General features: G+C 41.9%; 1 protein-coding gene across 3 annotated transcripts in view; it reads right to left on the reverse strand.

Annotated features, from left to right (window-relative positions):
* Positions 1-20,725, reverse strand: part of LOC147027074 (guanine nucleotide exchange factor VAV2-like) — a 141,359-nt gene that overhangs the window by 38,668 nt on the left and 81,966 nt on the right. For 2 of the 3 annotated variants that reach the window (XM_085883232.1, XM_085883231.1), the window contains one exon: positions 14,524-14,640. In XM_085883232.1, the coding sequence (XP_085739358.1) occupies positions 14,524-14,640 (117 nt within the window). Of the gene's footprint in view, positions 1-14,523; positions 14,641-17,666; positions 18,159-20,725 lie in introns of those variants that run through there. The other variant, XM_085883230.1, reaches the window with a different exon arrangement.

The raw sequence follows: 20,725 nt of genomic DNA on the forward strand, positions 1-20,725 counted from the left end.
GGTAGAGTTGACTCTGCCTGTCATCCTTCTGAGGTTGACAAAATGAGTGCCAGCGTGCTGGTATCCTGTGTAACTGTGTTGGAGTGGTGACCCGTCCACGATTGTGCCCAATAGCCAAGGACACTGCTTATGCAGTACCAATGCTCTGCATAGAGTATGGTCCCAATGGATGGATGGAACCAACTCGTCCACCAAGTTTTATCTCAATCTGTCCAAAACGTTTTGAGATATTGTGTTACATGTTGTTTTTGGCCCCATCTCCCAACGGTGAAGAATCACTGAGAAAATTATATTTTTCAGAGCTTCACCAAAATCTAAGTCCTGAAATTGATCCTGTCACACACCCAACCTGTCTACCAAATTTTCTCTGAATCCCTCCATAACTTTGTGAGATATCCTGCTCACAGACAGACAAACAGACAGGGGTGAAAACATAACCTGCGTCCACCCGCGGTGGCAGAGATAAATAGTCTTTAATATTCGTCTGCAGCTGACTCAATTTCATCTGAAGATCTTGTCTCCACAACATCCAACTCGAACCATTTCCATCGGAACCATAATTACTCAAGAGAACAATTTGCTCAGATCGTTACTCCACAACTCGACCTCAGAAACTCTACAAACTGCTAAATTTGCTTCTTGTTGCTAAGACATGTAATCAGTTAATTCACTACTAATTCCACAAGATCAAAAATTAAAGACTGACTTCTTAACTAGAAACTTTTCAAACCTTTATCACTCTTTATTGTGGGATTGTGGGATTGCCCGGGAAACAATTATGGTCTCGGACTTTCCCGAACCGGCTGGCCAGGCATGACGTGCGTCTGACGGTGACAGGGATTTGCAATTTGTTCATGGTGCCAGAGATAACTCCCCTACTCTCTGTGAAGGAAATTGTGGGATATTTATCATCTACGAAGGACCAGCGTTGGCAGCCGGTACTCAGGGTTGACGTCCTGCCGGTGGACGGCGCATACAATGATGTATCGCTCTGCCTGTGATACACCAGGGTGACAGTTTATAGCTGGATCAAGATTCAAAACCAAGCCACGTGGCTCAAAGACGAGAGCATTGCCCTCTGAGCTCTCCTGCCAGCTCCCAGAACCCCATCAAATAGCTTATTGACCATCTGATGAAGTACAACTTCACATATTTCCTTACACATTAATTATTTAATTTTTTAAGCTTCACCACTGTTAAACATTTTGAAATTATCCGTCATCTCTTTTTAACACCACCATCAGTCTCAAAATGTGCAAGACAAGGACTTTAAGCCAAATCAGCATGTATTAATTTGAAAAACAACTGCATTTACTTGACAATCTACAAAGTATACAACATTTGAACTTGGGGTCACAGAATCATAAAGACAAGTGCACAGATGGTCCCTTATGGTCAGATGGTCCCAACAATGATGCTCAAATATCTTTCTGAAACATTATATAAGCCGAATCATTCAATGCTTTAAAAATATTGATGTAAGAGTTCTCAAAATGATAATGATAATATAAACGAGACTTAAAATATTTATGAATATATATATATATATATATATATATATATATATATATATATGTATATATATATATATATATATATATATATATATATATATATATATATATATATATATATATATATATATATATACAGATATATGGCCTTGCGAAAAGACAGGATCAGTGCTGCCAAACTATACCCTCAGCAATGATTCCACTTGGTGGTTTGCCATTGCCTTCCCAGCAGTAGTTTAGGCAGTAATTTGTTTAAAGTGCTGGCGATAACTCTCCTAGTCTTTGTGAATGACACTGTGGAGAACTTTTAACTTGCACCAACTAATGCTAGCAGACGGGCACCTGGCTCAATGTCCTTCCGATGGACTGCAAACGTAAATGATGCAACACCCTTCTGGCAAAGCACCGATTTGACAGTTTATAATTGGGTTGAGAATTTAACCCAGGCAACAGAGTTCACAAAGGTAAGTGCCCGCACCTCTACACCAACCTGTTGGAATGTATGTGTGCTAATGTCTTGCAAAAGAAATGTGCTCCTTCAAAAAGATATCAAAATGGACATGAGGACAAGACAAGGATTGTAAAATATATATATATATATATATATATATATATATATATATATATATATATATATATATATATATATATATATATATATATATATATATATATATATATATATATATATATATATATATATATATATATATATATATATATATATATATATATATATATATATATATATATATATAATATAGATACATATATATATATATATATATATATATATATATATATATATATATATATATATAATATAGATACATAGATACATAGATACATATACATATATATATACATATAATATATATATATATACATATATATATATATATACATATATATATACACATATATTATATATATATATATATATATATATATATATATATATACATATACATATAATATATATATATATATATATATATATATATATATATATACATATATATATATATATATATATATATATATATATTTATACAGATAATATATACAGATAATACATACATACATATATACAGTATATACATATAATATATACATATATATTATAACATTTTCTTCTTTCGTTATATTTTATTAAAGTCCATAACGTTTGCCAGGCGATCAATTTCATATTATAATCCCCCTGCAGTGAATACAAGGTTTTGTTTAAATGGTTTTTAATTCACTTTTTAAAAGTCCTTTGAGACAATGAAATTCCATGGCGATTACACGACTCTGCCCCTGCAATGACTGGTTCCAATGTACATCCTTTAAAACCTGTAAAAAGCCTCCATATGGATGTTTACTAACTCTACAAATAACATTTTATTTTGTGTTAAAAATTTTAAAATGCTTGAATGAACATAAAGCCATTCAGACAATAAATTCCAAAGAACATAAAACTGTTTAAAGCCGTTTGAATATAAAGGCTTAATACGGCTTATATTTATGAGCACAGCTCGGCGCCAGCTCTCTGGCTCCTGTTCTAGGGTTGTAAAGCCCTGTTACATTGTTCTCCCCCCTCTCCCACTCCTCTGCACCCCAGTGCATTTCAGGTGTTGATGGCCATGTGGCGCAGAGGCGGCAGATTGAAGCTCCAAATCACCGGAGTGGATGTCCGTAGCAGTTTGGGACTGCAAAACCATGATAAAGTAATCGTTTGCGTAATAGTCAAGCATTTGCATCAAATGATAGATCATTCCAGGTTTTATTTTTTTAAATTCCATTTCGTCAAATAGTTCAGCTATTTTCCAGGTTTGAAATATCAACTGTTTGTGCAACTACATCTTATTCAAGATTGAATTTAATTACAATGTTTCATAAATATTAACATTTTTTTTCCATGTTATGTTCTATGTATCGGTGTCCTTAATTATATCGTGATAGTATAGGAACAATGGAAAACATTGATAACTCAAACAAAAGGGAATACACAAGGAATTTGCACGCAGGAGGAAGCGATTTGTCTCATCAAGCATTTGCTACATCTAACCCACATTAATTAAATCTAAACGTTTATCAAATAAAATGTACGGTGGGGTGGAGGGGTGTGTACGAGACCAGTGAAGCAAGCACAGACATTACCACGGTGTTATATATATATATATATATATATATATATATATATATATATATATATATATATATATATATATATATATATATATATATATATATATATATATTACGACAAAAACATTATTACCACGCGTATGAAGAGCAAAACGTGGTGCATCGATTGATTCACTCTGTCTGTCTATAGATGTCAGTCTACAAATGAGGAACTACTGAATTTCAATATGATTTTATATTTTGAACAATCTAGAACACGAATCAGAATACGAATCGGAACATGATCCTGCAGTTTAGCAGCACCTTGGCCCTGAATTTGGCACATTGTACGGAATCTCGTCCCAAGCATGTATTGCACACAGGAGGAGTCAGGTAATATATTTAGTCTGTCTGTGTGTCTAGCAGTGAAACAAAATTGAAAATCATTCCAAACAGGAAACTTCGTGTTTTTGGGGACTTCATAAAGGAAACAAACAACAGACACGATTGTTCTGATTTAATGCGTTAAATAAGGAGCCGTAAAAGACTGTGCATCAATGTCGGAAATCCTCCGAAAATGTTTTTTTTATACATCCTTTAAAAGCCTTCATTTTATTTCAAATCATTTATATACTTGAACAGTGGAACACAAATCACTTTCTTGTCACTTCCAAAAACCTCCAGTTTCGCAGTAATTAGAGAAAATATTACGCCATTTTACACAATCTCGATCAATCAAATTTACCGCTCGAGTTTTCAGCATTGGGAAATATCGAGATTCGGACAAAATCACGGCTTGTAGGAGATAAATATCGTGCTCAGAAATGCAAAGCAACAGTTGAAAAGATCCTTCCCACATCCTTTTTCTCAATACTGTGTGGGGTAAGGTGTTCGATGAACTCTCCAGTTATTATTTTAAATCATATTAAGAATTATTACCTCCGCCCGCCGAATGTGGAAGGAGGTCATGTTTTCACCCATATCTGTCTGTTTATCTGTCTGTCTGTGAGCAAGATTTCTCAAAAGTTCTGGACAGATTCAGATGAAACATGGTGGACGTGTGTGTATGTGTGTGTGTGACAAGGACGAATTGGTTCGATTTTGCTGAAGATCCGAATCCATATCTGGGCCGAGGTATGCGCTCTACCATTGGCCCTTCTAATTGTACACTGTAATTATTTTTGGGGTTTTCGGGATTATTTTATAGAGGAAGGGTAGACATGGTTGTAAGGTGAGGAATGAACAGACACAGACAATATCTTCACCTTTTGACGAGACCCTCTCACAGACATCACAATAATGACATAGGTATATAGTCACCCATGCATACCTCAGCTACAAATCATTCCTGCCAATGTCTATTTACACTTCTATTCCCAATGCTTCTAGGTACATATCTATCTCAAACTTGAAACTATCTACTTGCCGGCATACAGATGACACGATGTCGTTCGTGAAGAGTAGGCGAGAAATCCCTGGTTTTATGAACAAATTACAAAATTACCTTGCTAACTTCACGTCACCTTTGGCCCAAGGGAGCAAAGTGCAAAAGCATCAACCCCCAAGGGGGTCACTATGCCCCTTAGTTGGACTTGCAGATTAGTTGTTGTCATACTGTTTCTGCTACCACTACCTTTCCAGGGAGAACATTCTATGCATTAACTACTCTGGGTGAAAGACTCTCGTCTTACTACCATCCAAACTCTCCTCTTCGTTACATTTAAACTGTTGTTTACTCCACCATTCTGTTGAAAAAGCCTGAATTATTTTAAACATCTCAATCAGATCCCCTTGTAATCACCTTCTTTCGAATGTATAAAGTCCTGTCTCCTTCAGCCGCTCCTCATAGCTTAGTCTAGCTAGGCCTGGAATAAATATTGTCACACTATGCTGTGCCCTCTCGCTGGCAGCTATGTCCTTCCTCAGATGTAGCAACTTTCCAAAGCAACGTTGTTTTCTGATTGAGAAAACTACTTGTTTGTATCCGACATCACGCAGTTCTCATGCAGTTTTTCATTTAGTACTTTACGCATCATTCTACAAGTAGTGTTGATCAGAGCATTTGTTTTCCAACATATAAAAGCCAATAAATGGCATAAACAAAACCATAAATTTTCTAAATTGTCTTAAAAAAAATTAACTTTCAATTGGACAATCACCCTTTTTTATTTTGACTTATATACGTTAAGCCCCAAGCTTATACAGTGATCAATTCCTGCATATTGAGCATTCATGAAACTTGGAGCATGTGTAAAGAAATGCATCGAACGCATTTCCTGCACGCCTTTCAACATGAGGAACTGCGTTACATTAACAAGTGTCAGGATAGAATCAACAGATTGGTATTTTTCATCGATGCTCTTATCAACCTATAAAAATCCCACATATCGAAAGCCCCTGGTTAGTAACAAAGGTGTCTCAGCAGATCAAAGTTTTGCAACTTCCTGCACTCTGCTGCCACATTCCACAAACATGATCTTTAACCCGGAAGTGGAAAGCTGAGATAGCCAAGCATTCTTCCTGTTCTTGTGCATTTTGCACAAATTTGCAATCGGTCATAAGAGGGAAATAGCCTCCGCTGAAACAAAGCTGGGTGTTTGGAAGTTTGACGAAATCAGCAAAATGCATTATAACTCCTTTTTATGAGGTCATATTTACTGATCATGATGTAGTGAGAAAATGTTTGTCTGCCAGGATAGCTTAGAGGTATGCACAGCCGTCTTTGAGCTGTCTAATCTGGGTTTGAATCCCGACCCAGCTATAAAACTGTCATCCTGGTGTTTCGTAGTCAGGGCGATTCATCGATGTGTGTGCCGTCGCTTGGATGGACGTAAAGCCATAGGACCCTTCTGCTGGCACTGGAGGCAAAAGTGGACATTAAATATTCCATGGTGTCTTTAGCTAAGAGAATCTCTGACACCCCTGGCTACCGCAATCAAACGTCAGGTGTGGCCGGTCAATTCCTGAAGGAACCATTGGCCAGAATCCCCTGGATCAGATCTTTATCTTGGATAAAGATCTGATCTTTTCTGATCTGATGATTTATCTTTTCTTCTGATAAAGATCTTGGGATCTTTATCAGAAGAAAAAAAAAGTGGAATTAAAGTCCCAAAAGTTATGAATTTCTTTGGGTCAAAATACTAACTGGGTCTGAGTCCAGTTCTTCCGTACATTTAATGTTTTCTGGTGTAATACAAAGTTTCGTAAATCTTTTGCAAAATATAAGCTTATATAAATCATCCATCATAACATTTTCATACTTGTAATCTGAAATTAGGAATGCTAATAAGCAGTGAAGCTTTACCTGCGAAATTGATGAAATGTTAGATTTAATGGAATTTTTTTTTTAATAAAACAAGAAAAACCCAGAATGATCTATCAGTTGATCCAAAAATGCTCGACTTTTACACAAACACGATCCCATGCATGACCTTTGATCATTCTGATTCCCGAGCCACCAGGCTCTGCTGCAAAAACTGTTGGGATATTCTGGTTTTATTTACAAGGGAACAGGAAGGGTGGTTTATGTCGATAATTTCAGGACTTTCAAAAAGCAAAGCTGCAGCAAGTAACCAATATGGATGACCACAAGCAGAGGGGTCTGCGCCGAATCGTCGCCAAACCGCATTGTTCCCGCAAACCGTACAGCCTGATGCCAGAGCCTGTACTTCTGGAGGAAACTCAGACTTGATCATGAGATTATCAACAGGGACGAAGAGCGAAGCGAAGAGTGAAATAGAGCACCAACAAACGAACGGTGCAACATCTTCATGTTACTTGTGCAAAAATGATGCATTTTTCACTCCAACCTCCCCCATCCTTCCCTGACCCCCCCCACCCCCCACTAAACATCATACATTCACCTTCCCTCTCCTTTCCTTCAAACTTGGTTGTTGTTTTTTTCATCCACCATTCCTCCCCAACTCCCACACTCCTTCCTTTTCTCCCCTCTCTTTCGCCCACACTTTCCGTGCTTTTCTCAATCATTGTCCATAATTCCTCTCCTCGCTCGGCCGTAATGAGAAGAAGGCCCCTATTTCCCAAACGATGGGAAACAATGCTGCCAGAAAAAACGCTCAAAAAGTAAATAGTTACTCGCAGTACCTACAAGTCTAATTACAACTGTGTACGAAAAGTGATGGGTTCATTTTGTGTCCATTGAAAGGAACATTCTATCCCGCCAAATGACAGCTCTCCCATGGGGACAAGCTAAAAATGCCACCATTTCCTTCCCTTCCATGCGGATTGACACAGCGGACGGAAACGTTGGACATTGCATGGGATTGGCACACATGGGCTTTGATACACATGGCTGAGGGATAAAAAGATCAAAACCTGGTACGAACTACGTACATCGATCGAATGCTTTCTTGACAATACGACGACGCCGAATAATATCATATTCGTACCGCAAAGCGTTTTCAGCATCGTTGCTCATTATTTCTTACGATTAACAGTGAATTTGAGTTTGTAATGTTCACAAGTCATGACAAACTGAAACTGCCAAATTAGGGATATAATTCCCAATATTAAGAACGACAGGAGGAAGAATTGTGTCCCTAATAATTAATTAAACAAATTAAGGGCCATCCTCATATCGGGTTCACCAAAATATAGGAATTTTTTTTTCCCCGGAGGTAATAATAATGATAATAATGATGATAGGAGTTCCTTTACAAGGAACTTCAACGCAACAGGAGGCTATTAGGACCATCAAAACCTGTGCTATGGTTGCCAACCTATGGTTGTTTGTCCATGTTCTATCCTTTTACTTGCTGAGAATCAGGCAAGGAAGCAGCGAACACTGTTTTTAAAGTCTTTGGTATGACTTAGCCAGGGTTCAAACCACCAACATCTCATACTCAGAGAAGACACTCTAACCATGACACCTCCGAGTCTGTGCTTGTTGCACATCCCTGACCCTGCTTGGTAAAGAGGTGTTTTGACCGACAATTGCAGCTGCGAACAGTTTTGAGGATATCCAGGTCCCTGTGATACTCTCACAATATTACTCTTCTGCACTTTGCATATTCCCCGAAGGTCATTGCTTAACCGTGGCTGTCAAACAACTCTTTTTATCTTTGTTGGAAAAATGTGCCATCTGCTTTGTTTTTAGTCTTGGCACATGACCTTGTGTGTGCGTCTCATTGGTAGTTTCAGAGTCATTGGATCAAAGATTTCCTCAATAGGGTTCACCTTTTCGTTTCTGTCCTCAAGGTGTCAATTTACCTGCCCCACCCCTCCTACGTGTACATAATATGTGGCAGCTACAAAGCACACCCAAATACTCATGGATGTTCGCAAAGTTTGTCTTCGTGAAATAGTGTTCGTGACATGAAATCTGTGTTATTCAGTCACCGCTTCTTTCATCCTTTGCTTCCCATAAATAAAACGCCTGGATTTGGGAAACATAGTTGGAAAAAGTGAGATTATACTTCATTGCACCTCAGAGTGGAACAAGTAAATGTAAATGAGAAGAAAAAGTACGGAAATATTAACCCTAATCTTATTCCCTGCCATGAGAACATGGAAAGTAACCTGATAACATTATTGGAATACTATTTAAACAGCCCCAAACAGTCATTCCTCTTGTGGGGTCAGCCGGGTAATGTTTTTGACCCAAGATATTGACGAACCAGCTGGCCTGGCCTGATGTTGAACCGAAAATGATTTGGACAAGAAGTTGTAATTTGGGCCATGGCGCCGGCGATAGCTCGCCAACTCTTCACAAAAGACACCGTGCGGATCTTTAACGTCCACCAACTAATGTTAGCAGACGGGACACCAACATTTAACGTCCATCCGAGGGACGGCACACACATTGATGAATGACCCTGCCTGTGAAACACCAGGACGGCAGTTTATACCTGCGTATGGATTCAAACCCAGGCTTGAGAGCTTCGAGACGAGGGTACATACCTCTCGGCCAGGGGTCTCCAACCTTTTTGGGCGGAGGGCCACAAAATCAAAGTGGTGAGAGGGGCGGAGGACCGCACCCCAAAAAAGGACGCTAAATTCCGGAAAAATATATATATATAATTAATATGCGGAAATTTAAACTAAAATTAGTACTGAATATATTTTTCTTGCCAACAAATATGATAAATGAATAATCGTGTTAAAAACACGTGTCTAATATGAATCAAAATCATAATAAAAATTACAGAACGCTTTGATCATTGACCCTGACAAATTGGCAGTATCGCGGGCCGCATTGCAAACTTAATATGGCACCGCGGGCCGCATAAATCCGTCTAATGGGCCGCATGTGGCCCGCGGGCCGCAGGTTGGAGACCCCTGCTCTAGGCTATCGTGTCAGCTCCTTGATAATATCATCAGTACGATGATCATTTTCATGTTTTTTTTATTTGCTTCTCTATTACTCCGATTCTTGAACCAAATACCATTCAAATTATGAAGGCAAAACATTGTGGTGAGTTGTGTAAATTCCTTATACGGGTGAAGCAATCAGGAAAAGTGAGATTTTACTTTTTACAAATCAAAACCTGCTTGGAATGCAGCCAGAAATGCTCGTTTTCAAGCGACTACGAGAAGGTAATTATTTGCATTTTAACAATACATTGAACCACTGCGCTGCCCAGGAAGCAAACATGGCACTGTTTTGCTCGCACAGTATATACAACAGCAAGGACCCTTCCTTAGCAATGAGTGCAAAATCCCTGTACGAGTTGTGAAATCACAGGGCTTGACCAAATTTGACTTTTCAAATAAACAAACAAACAAACAAATAAATAAATAAATATGAAAGGTAAAATCTACTCCCACATTCTTTTGGGATTATTTTTTGACTCGTCTATCAAGAACCGGCACAACGGTCTTGACGTTTACCCTGAGCCGATTTCGGCAGGAATTTGTTATCCGTTCAGAGTGCCGGCGATAACTCACTAACCCAACATCATAGATACCGTGAGGAGATTAACGTGCAACAACTAATGCGAGCAGTGAGGACAGCCGGCTTAACAGCACGGTCGGAGGGGGATGATGAACCTTGCGATGCAACGACCTGCGTGCGAAGCACCGATCCGATGGTTTAAATCGTCTGGTCGGGAATCGAATCCAGACTTAGACAGCTCAAAGGTACGCGAACTACCTCTGCACGTGACCGTGTGTCGGCCAAAGTAAATAGTTCAATGAGACGTATTTCAACAATCTCGTTCTACCTTGGGTTACCATTAATAATGTTTTGATGTTCAAATTTGCAGTGTCGACACAGACTTGTTTCGGCCATTACAGCTTGGCTAGCTGATAGTGACAGGTATAAATCTCCAGCACCAAGCTCATGACACCTCTTGTATTCATAGCATTGTGTAATAAAACAGGACGATGGACAAACGAAAGCATCTTAATCAAAACCCTTCAACTACTGCAGAAAAACCACACTGATGTAACGACCTGTGTCATTCCATGGATCCAGGTATATGAGAAAGAGTAACAATTGTAGTGTTTCCCGTTTAATGGAACAATGGCTTTGTGACATCACTAAAACCCACTTGCACTCTAATGGGAAACGTTGTTACACAGTCAATCATGGATTTTATAGTCAGCTATTTTGGCAAGCAATTGTTACCTGCGCCACCGAAGGTGAACTGAGGTTATGTTTTCACCCCTGTTTGTTACTTGGTGAAAATTTTTTTTTGCGAAATTGTCTCTCTGTTTGTCTGTTTGTCACACGATTTTTGGCCACAGTTTTCAAGCAATCGTTCCAATTTTTTTTTGTTTTGTATGTAGTTGACCGGCCAAGGACAGCAACGGTTAATTTTGGTGAAGATCTGAATCCGGATCTAGATCTGAGTACTGTTGTACTGATCTGAGTACTGATCTACCGAGTACTGTTGAAGTTTGCTGTTCGACACAACTTTCTCGGCTAAACGTGATGAGTTTACAAACTCACTTGATGAACTCCAGCAAGTCGACAGTCTACTCATCAACGTTTGAGTTGAGACTGAACAAGTTGATACGTCTTGGGTGAACCTATCGAGCCTTTCTCCCTGTAAATCACACGATAAACGTATTTCACAGACTTGGTAACTCCAATCATTTTGTAGCATTAGGTTGACCTGTTTGACATATAGTTTACAATGCTGGGTTCCCATACACTGGACTACTATGGTGATATGTCAATTATCCCCTAACGTCCCAGTAATTCATGTGAAAGCACATTGATGTCTCCGAAATGCCCTTCTCTTATAATATGAATTCCTTCCAAGGATTTTTAATGCAGGAGGAGGTTGTTCGGTTTGTCTCTAATGCAAAGTTTGTCCATGTTTCTTGACAACATGATGATCCATTTCTTCCTCTGCACACGATTGCTGACCTATGGTTGTCCGTCCCTGCTCTATCCCTTTAAATGCTGAGCATCAATCCAGGAAGCAGCACGTACCATTTTTTCGAGTCTTTGGTATGACTCGGTCGGGGTTCGCACCACCGACCTCCCAGACTCAGAGTAGATTCTCAAACCCTTGCACCACTGAGTCTGGTTTTGGTATGTACACAATCTCCTTGTAGCAGCCATAAATCAGTGAAAGATTGAATTTTTTGATGTAGATGTACTTTACAGAACGTTGGTGTTGCTGAAGCATTTTCTTGGCAAGAGTTACAGTCGGTGGTTTGCCATTGGCCTCCCAGTGTTGTTTGTTCATGCTCGATCCTTTTAAAGAGCGTCAAGCAAGGAAGCAACATGTACCGTTATTTTAAGATTGAATAAAAGCATGTGAAGAGTGAGGAGGGTCTCAGACAAGGAAGATTGACAACATAAAGATGATAATAAAATGTAAAACTAGAAGGGCACTCGGTAGAGCGCGTACGTCCGCCACGCAATGCCTGATCCACGAGAACATATCGGGCTGAATACATTTTTTTAAATCTCATGCTGTACGATACTATATTATTTTTGGCCCTATCTCTCAATGGTGAAGAATCACTAAAAATAATTAAATGAATCTCGTCTCCAGATCCGGATTCGGATCTTCACCAAACTCTAATCAGTTTGTCCGTGCCACACTCCTAACCTGTCCACTAAGCTTCATCCGAATCCGTCCACAACCTTTTGAGTAATCCTGCTGACAAACAAACAAACAGACAAACAGACAGAAAGAAAGGGGTGAAAATGGAACCTCGTTCACCTTCGGTGGCGGAGGTAATCATCATCATGGTATCAATAATAGATTCAAAAAGTTAGTTTGCCGAACCTTTGACCTTATTTGATCTCAGCTCTTTTTCTTTCTTCAATGGCCACAACTCTTCCCACGTTATTGTGGGGTTGGCTTAGGGAGGTCTTTGGCCCTCGTCTTTCACAGACCGAATTGTCTAGGCCTGACGTTCGACTAGGTCGTTTGGGCAGGAATTTTGTAATTTGTTCAGGGTGCCAGCGATAGCTCGCCTCCTCTTCATTAAGGGCACCGGCAGGATTTATTTTAAAGAAATTTTAGAACTGCACAAATCTTTGAGGAAGGTGCCATGTCCCAGTGTTTGAGACTCTCCGAGTCTGAGAAGCCTTTGTAATGGCTATTTTTTAACATTTTATAGATTTTAAGTTCCTTTGTATCCTTTGACAAGGTACACAACACAGGATGCCTCACTGGAGTCTATAAAATTAGAAGAAAAAAAAAAATATATATATATATATATATATCTAGTCTAATATATATCTAATATACTAAAAATATATATCTAGTCATATAAACACAGTGTTTTAAGTTTTAACCATCTTAGTATTTGACAAAAATTTTAAAACAAAGTACTAATCAGCATAGATTTGTGAATGTAAAATTAAACATATACTTCTTGTCATATAAACAGTAAATAAAGGTACTTTTGCTTTTCAGTATCATGGTCATGAATTGACTTCTTGTTTCTTTATATGACATTAGGGTTTTTATTATAAATTTTAGTACTGCACAAAATTGGATTTAGAACTGCACAAGTAGGGGTCTACTGCACGTTAAAATAAACCCTGGGCACCGGGGTTATCGTTAACGTCCACCGACTAATGCCAGCAGACTGGACGCCAAGTTTGATGTCCATCCGAGGGGCAGCACACATATTATTAATGCCACACCCTGTGCCACACTCTACCGTGGCACCTGTGAAATACCAGGATGGCAGTTTATAGCTGTGTAGAGATTCTAACCCAGGCTAGACAGCGTAGAGGTGAGTGTGCGCACCTCTCGGCCATCCTGTTAGCCATCAGCTCTTTTCAATGTATGTAATTATATATTTTACACACAAGTTGTGTTATTAAATTGTCTGGGAACTTGAGCGCCCCATAAAACTCATCCGGCCACACACGTCATTGGAGCTTCCATTTCCTTAAAGGTGAGATAAGGTGAAAAGTAAAGGTGCGCCTCAACCTGGAGAATTGTCAGATTATCATGGAAAGCTCGTTAATGAAAGTTTTGTTTTTAACTAGCGAAACACCACGATAAACCTGCGTTATTATCAATTTGCTCTCAATTCAGGCCGACGATGACACCATCGGAGAGAATGAGGATTTCGTGTTTTTTTTTTTTAAGGTGTTTCTAATTAACACCGTCAAATTTAGCTTTGATAACTTAACAACTATTCACACGGAAGAAGATTGTGAAATGTTTGATAAAAGCTCGGGCAATGGTGACCCTTGAAATGTCATTATTAACAATTATTATTATTATTGATCGTTGTCCGTATCAATCGAAAGGTCGATGAAAGTTTGTTTCAGGATCAAATGTATCAATGCACATCCTTTCAACGTGTGCACCGACATTTCACGGAGAGTTCAGCGTTAACACTTACAGGTAACCCACTACGATTGGGGCACGGCTAGGTTAAGTTCGGATGCAACTCACCAAACGGCGTCGTCTCGTTAGTGGAACCAATTGGAAATGGTAATGCCCGTCCTCACCTTCTGGAAGTCTCGCATTTCAAAAAGGTCGAAGGGGTCAAAAAGGTCACCGCGCTGCAGTTCGAAGCTCGTGGTGCAGGTGTTCAGAAATGTGCGTATGTTCTTGAGGCACAGGAACTATATGAACAAATTGGGGGAAATGTTTGAAATTGATGCATGGCTGGAATACATCAACAACAACAACAACAACAACAAAATCAGTGTCACAACTGTTGTGGGAACTTCAACGTGTTCAACTCATGTACACTCTACAGGACAGGGGGATACGAAGAAAGAGTAGTTATTGAAACGACTTTGCCTTTTTCAAAGATAAATCATTCCTCTTCATTGTTAATATTACTTCATATACAGCCTGGGGATGCTGGTTGCATCATTGCTGTGCCACTGATGCAGTACCCCCCCCCCTTGTTATCGGTAATCTTGTACTTATTTTGCTGACCTCAGGATGACAGGCTCAGTCAAACCACCTGGTGTTACCAAGCATGCTGACCTCAGGATGACAGGCTCAGTCAAACCACCTGGTGTTACCAAGCATGCTGACCTCAGGATGACAGGCTGAGTAAATCCACCTGGTGTTACCTAGCAAGCTGACCTCAGGTTGACAGGCTGAGTCAATCCACCAGGTGTTATCTAGCATGCTGACCTCAGGATGACAGGCTGAGTCAATCCACCTGGTGTTACCTAGCAAGCTGACCTCAGGTTGACAGGCTGAGTCAATCCACCAGGTGTTATCTAGCAAGCTGACCTCAGGATGACAGGCTGAGTCAATCCACCTGGTGTTATCTCGCATGCTGACCTCAGGATGACAGGCTCAGTCAAACCACCTGGTGTTACCAAGCATGCTGACCTCAGGATGACAGGCTGAGTAAATCCACCTGGTGTTACCTAGCAAGCTGACCTCAGGTTGACAGGCTGAGTCAATCCACCAGGTGTTATCTAGCAAGCTGACCTCAGGATGACAGGCTGAGTCAATCCACCTGGTGTTATCTCGCATGCTGACCTCAGGATGACAGGCTCAGTCAATCCACCTGGTGTTATCTAGCATGCTGACCTCAGGATGACAGGCTAGGTCAATCCACCTGGTGTTATCTAGCATGCTGACCTCAGGATGACAGGCTCAGTCAAACCACCTGGTGTTATCTAGCATGCTGACCTCAGGATGACAGGCTCAGTCAATCCACCTGGTGTTATCTAGCATACTGACCTCAGGATGACAGGCTCAGTCAATCCACCTGGTGTTATCTAGCATGCTGACCTCAGGATGACAGGCTCAGTCAAACCACCTGGTGTTATCTAGCATGCTGACCTCAGGATGACAGGCTCAGTCAAACCACCTGGTGTTATCTAGCATGCTGACCTCAGGATGACAGGCTCAGTCAAACCACCTGGTGTTATCTAGCATGCTGACCTCAGGATGACAGGCTCAGTCAAACCACCTGGTGTTATCTAGCATGCTGACCTCAGGATGACAGGCTCAGTCAAACCACCTGGTGTTATCTAGCATGCTGACCTCAGGATGACAGGCTCAGTCAATCCACTTGGTGTTATCTAGCATGCTGACCTCAGGATGACAGGCTCAGTCAATCCACCTGGTGTTATCTAGCATGCTGACCTCAGGATGACAGGCTCAGTCAAACCACCTGGTGTTATCTAGCATGCTGACCTCAGGATGACAGGCTCAGTCAAACCACCTGGTGTTATCTAGCATGCTGACCTCAGGATGACAGGCTCAGTCAATCCACCTGGTGTTATCTAGCATGCTGACCTCAGGATGACAGGCTCAGTCAATCCACTTGGTGTTATCTAGCATGCTGACCTCAGGATGACAGGCTCAGTCAATCCACCTGGTGTTATCTAGCAGCATGACGGGGTTTCAAACCCAACACCCTCAGATGTTAAGGCAGTCATCTTAACCATTAACCCACCAACAGGGAGATATTATCCTTCTGGAACTCTGGATAACTTGATATATATTTTATTGAATTCCGGAGCATTGTACCGCGCTGGTTACTACAACATTGATAAATGGATGGTCCCACTCAGGGATTGTAAATTGAGGTGGGGGAGGGGCTTAATGTGCAGTGGGCGTGGTTAAATTGTTTGGAATTATAAGTGAGATGAGTAGTTGAAGGAAGGAGAAGAGGGGCGATAAAAAGAAAAAGGGCATTGATGGGAGGATTGGGGAGAGAAGAGAGAGAGGAGAAGAGAGAGAGAAGAAGAGAGAGAATAAGAAGAGAGAGAAGAACAGAGAGAATAAGAAGAGAGAGAAGAAGAGAGAGAAGAAGAGAGAGAAGAAGAGAGAAAAGAAGAGAGAAAAGAAGAGAGAAGAAGAAGAGAGAGAAGAAGAGAGAGAAGAAGAGAGAGAATAAGAGAGAGAGAGAGAGAGAGAGAGAGAGAGAAGAGAGAGAGAAGAAGAGAGAAGAAGAGAGAAGAAGAGAGAAGAAGAGAGAGAGAGAAGAGAGAGAGAGAGAGAAGAGAGAGAGAAGAAGAGAGAAGAAGAGAGAAGAAGAGAGAAGAAGAGAGAAGAAGAGAGAAGAAGAGAGAGAGTTTGGGGGAGGATGTCGGAAGATGGGTATGGAGTGTGAAAACGATTTGGGGACGTGGTGACGTGGTGAACACACAAAGAAGCAAGCAGGGGGGCGAGGTTAAAAATTCTGTCATATTTGCGTACGTAATAGATAGACGGACCCTCCCTGTTTGAGGCACAACGTCCGAGCGGCGAGCAGGGAACATGGACACACCGATTGTAATCCGTTCTCCAATAGATGATGATTCTTTCAACTTACAAAGTTCATATTTGGGGGAAAAAAAAGTGTAAATAAGTAATAAATTAAATATTGTTGTTTGGTATTAAATAAATAAATAAATAAATAAATAAATAAACAAATAAACGGAACACACGAACATTGAACGGTGGACGAACTTCTCCGACTGTGTACAAGTTCTGGCTCTTTCACAGACCTCGGATCGTCCGTAACTGACGTTCGAGCGACGTGTCAACAGCACTCGCTCGCGGACAGGTACACCTGTTCTCGCGCTGCGTTCGTTACCTGCGTACCTAATACTATAATCGACGTTACATTCCGGTACAGGACCACCTGTCCGAGGACCCCGATTCGACGTGCGGACAAACGGTGCCGCACCTGAGACATTTGCGGCCGCTGGTTGATCTGTTTGAGGTCCAAGGTGCCGGGCTGCAGGTTGTTGAGGAGCTGACACAGCAGAACGCCGTCGCGCAGCACCTGGGCCAGTTCGAACACCTGCGATTCGGGGAAGGTGACACGATGGTTGGCGGGAAGCACCCGGCAGGTGATCAGCCATTCGGAGCATTGTCGCCAAACCTCGGGCTCCATGGGTCGTGGGATGCGGAGGACGACTGGACGCGGCGAACGAGGGAAGATGACAACGGGCGACGAACGGGCAGCATGGGGTCACCACGTCCAGGGGTCACCGCCTACAGGGGTCACGTGTTGGTCCTCTCCAACAACCTGTCCCTGTTCGAGATCCTCGGGAATGTTAAACGTTTTCCCTTTTAAAGGACAAATAACGATTTCGACAAACTTTGGAACGGACGGCGCAGCAGGAGTGCGACAAGTCGCTTCGGTCGAGGCTGAAACTTCCGCATTTCTTGGTCCTTCCCTTTTCCGTCGCCTCGATGACGAACCACGACTTACTTCTGGGGACGCGGAAGAGTTCGGATCGATGGTCGATGGATCGAGCCCGAAGGTGTGGTTGCATCGATCCCGAAGGTGTGGATGGATCGATCCCGAAGGTGTGGTTGGATCGATCCCGAAGGTGTGGATGGATCGATCCCGAAGGTGTGGATGGATCGATCCCGAAGGTGTGGATGGATCGATCCCGAAGGTGTGGATGGATCGATCCCGAAGGTGTGGGTGGATCGATCCCGAAGGTGTGGGTGGATCGATCCCGAAGGTGTGGGTGGATCGATCCCGAAGGTGTGGATGGATCGATCCCGAAGGTGTGGGTGAATCGATCCCGGAGGTGTGGATGGATCGATCCCGAAGGTGTGGGTGGATCGATCCCGGAGGTGTGGGTGGATCGATCCCGGAGGTGTGGTTGGATCGATCCCGAAGGTGTGGATGGATCGATCCCGAAGGTGTGGATGGATCGATCCCGAAGGTGTGGATGGATCGATCCCGAAGGTGTGGATGGATCGATCCCGAAGGTGTGGGTGGATCGATCCCGAAGGTGTGGGTGGATCGATCCCGAAGGTGTGGGTGGATCGATCCCGAAGGTGTGGGTGGATCGATCCCGAAGGTGTGGGTGGATCGATCCCGAAGGTGTGGGTGAATCGATCCCGGAGGTGTGGATGGATCGATCCCGAAGGTGTGGATGGATCGATCCCGGAGGTGTGGGTGGATCGATCCCGGAGGTGTGAGTGGATCGATCCCGGAGGTGTGGGTGGATCGATCCCGAAGGTGTGGGTGGATCGATCCCGGAGGTGTCGATGATCCATCTCTGCGTGTTCGTTTGTTTGGGAAAACGTACAAACCCCGTGGAAAGAAACGTCCCGTGCTTCACAATGGACAAGAAAGAAACGCTGGTTCGACGACCTTTCGATGCCGATGACATTCTCAAACTCTCAAACTGTGGATTCAACTTTGTTTTATTTTTCAATCTCTTTTTTCCCTTTAATCAGATCAACCTCGACCGAAGAGACTTGTCGCACCGAGAAGTCGGACACAAATCATACGGAGGACACAGCAGACATTATTATTAGACGTGTGTACTTTAAATTAATTCCAAGGACATAATTATTATAGTTCAACAATGTACAAAGTTGACTTCATCCACTGCAGGATGAAATTAGCCTGGTGTATTCTTATCGATTGTGACGTCATGTTGTCAAGGTGTTTCAGCATATTCGGTGCGCTTACCGTTGCGGGTTGGTGAGTATACCTCTCTTCGTTCGGTTCCTGTGCTCCTTCACATCTCCAACATGGGTGACCATTGTCACCTTCACATCTCCAACATGGGTGACCATTGTCATGGTGGTGACGAAGTGACTATACCGCTGGTCAAGCTCCTTGGATTCATTGGAACACGTAAACCATACAGGTGTGCAACCCCACGACAGGTAAGGTGGAGTTCTAACGCTTTTGTCCAACGGTATATCAGATTTAAGTTTGGGTTCCCAACTTGACACTGGTCTCGAAACCGTCTCGTCTTGATTCGAATCCCGACCCAGCTATGAACTCTCATCCTGGTGTTTCACATGCAGAGCGACTCATCAGTGTTCGTGTCTGTCTGTCCATCGGACGGACGTTAAACTGGCCATCCCATGTGTCGGGATCAGTTGGTGGACATTAAAGACCCCATCGGTGTCATTCGCGAAGAGTAGGCGAACTATCGCCGGCACCCTGAACAAATTACATAATTACTGTCCTAACTACTGCTGGGAGGGGGATGGCCAACCACCCAGCATTACCCTTGCCAAGAAAGTTCGATTGTGGAACCGACGCTCTGATACAAAGACTGCGCTACATCAGTCGCGAGTGGACGACCGACGAGGTTCAGACAAGGACATCAATCGATGAAGTGCAACACCTTTTGATAAAAAATCTCTCGTGGAAAATATTCCAACATTGAAACGGGATTCTTCAGCACCCCGCGAATCCCATTCTATGCGCGAATCACCGTATGTCGGATGGATGCCATGACCGTATGTAGGTGACCAGGTCATGGTGTAATGTACAAATTTAACATAGGATGGATGACATGACCGTATGTAGGTGACCAGGTCATGGTGTGACGTACAAGTTTAACATAGGATGGATGCCATGACCGTATGTAGGTGACCAGGTCATGGTGTGATGTGCAAGTTTAACATAGGATGATATGACCGTATGTAGGTGACCAGGTCATGGTGTAATGTACAAATTTAACATAGGATGGATGACATGACCGTATGTAGGTGACCAGGTCATGGTGTGATGTGCAAGTTTAACATTTGATGATATCACCGTATGTAGGTGACCAGGTCATGGTGTAAGGTACAAATTTAACATAGGATGGATGACATGACCGTATGTAGGTGACCAGGTCATGGTGTGATGTGCAAGTTTAACATAGGATGATATGACCGTATGTAGGTGACCAGGTCATGGTGTAATGTACAAATTTAACATAGGATGGATGCCATGACCATATGTAGGTGACCAGGTCATGGTGTGATGTGCAA

This window comes from Eptatretus burgeri, chromosome 5 (genome assembly GCF_056783735.1).
Source record: "Eptatretus burgeri isolate ZD-2024b chromosome 5, Ebu_testis_v1, whole genome shotgun sequence".
NCBI lineage: Eukaryota > Metazoa > Chordata > Myxini > Myxiniformes > Myxinidae > Eptatretus > Eptatretus burgeri.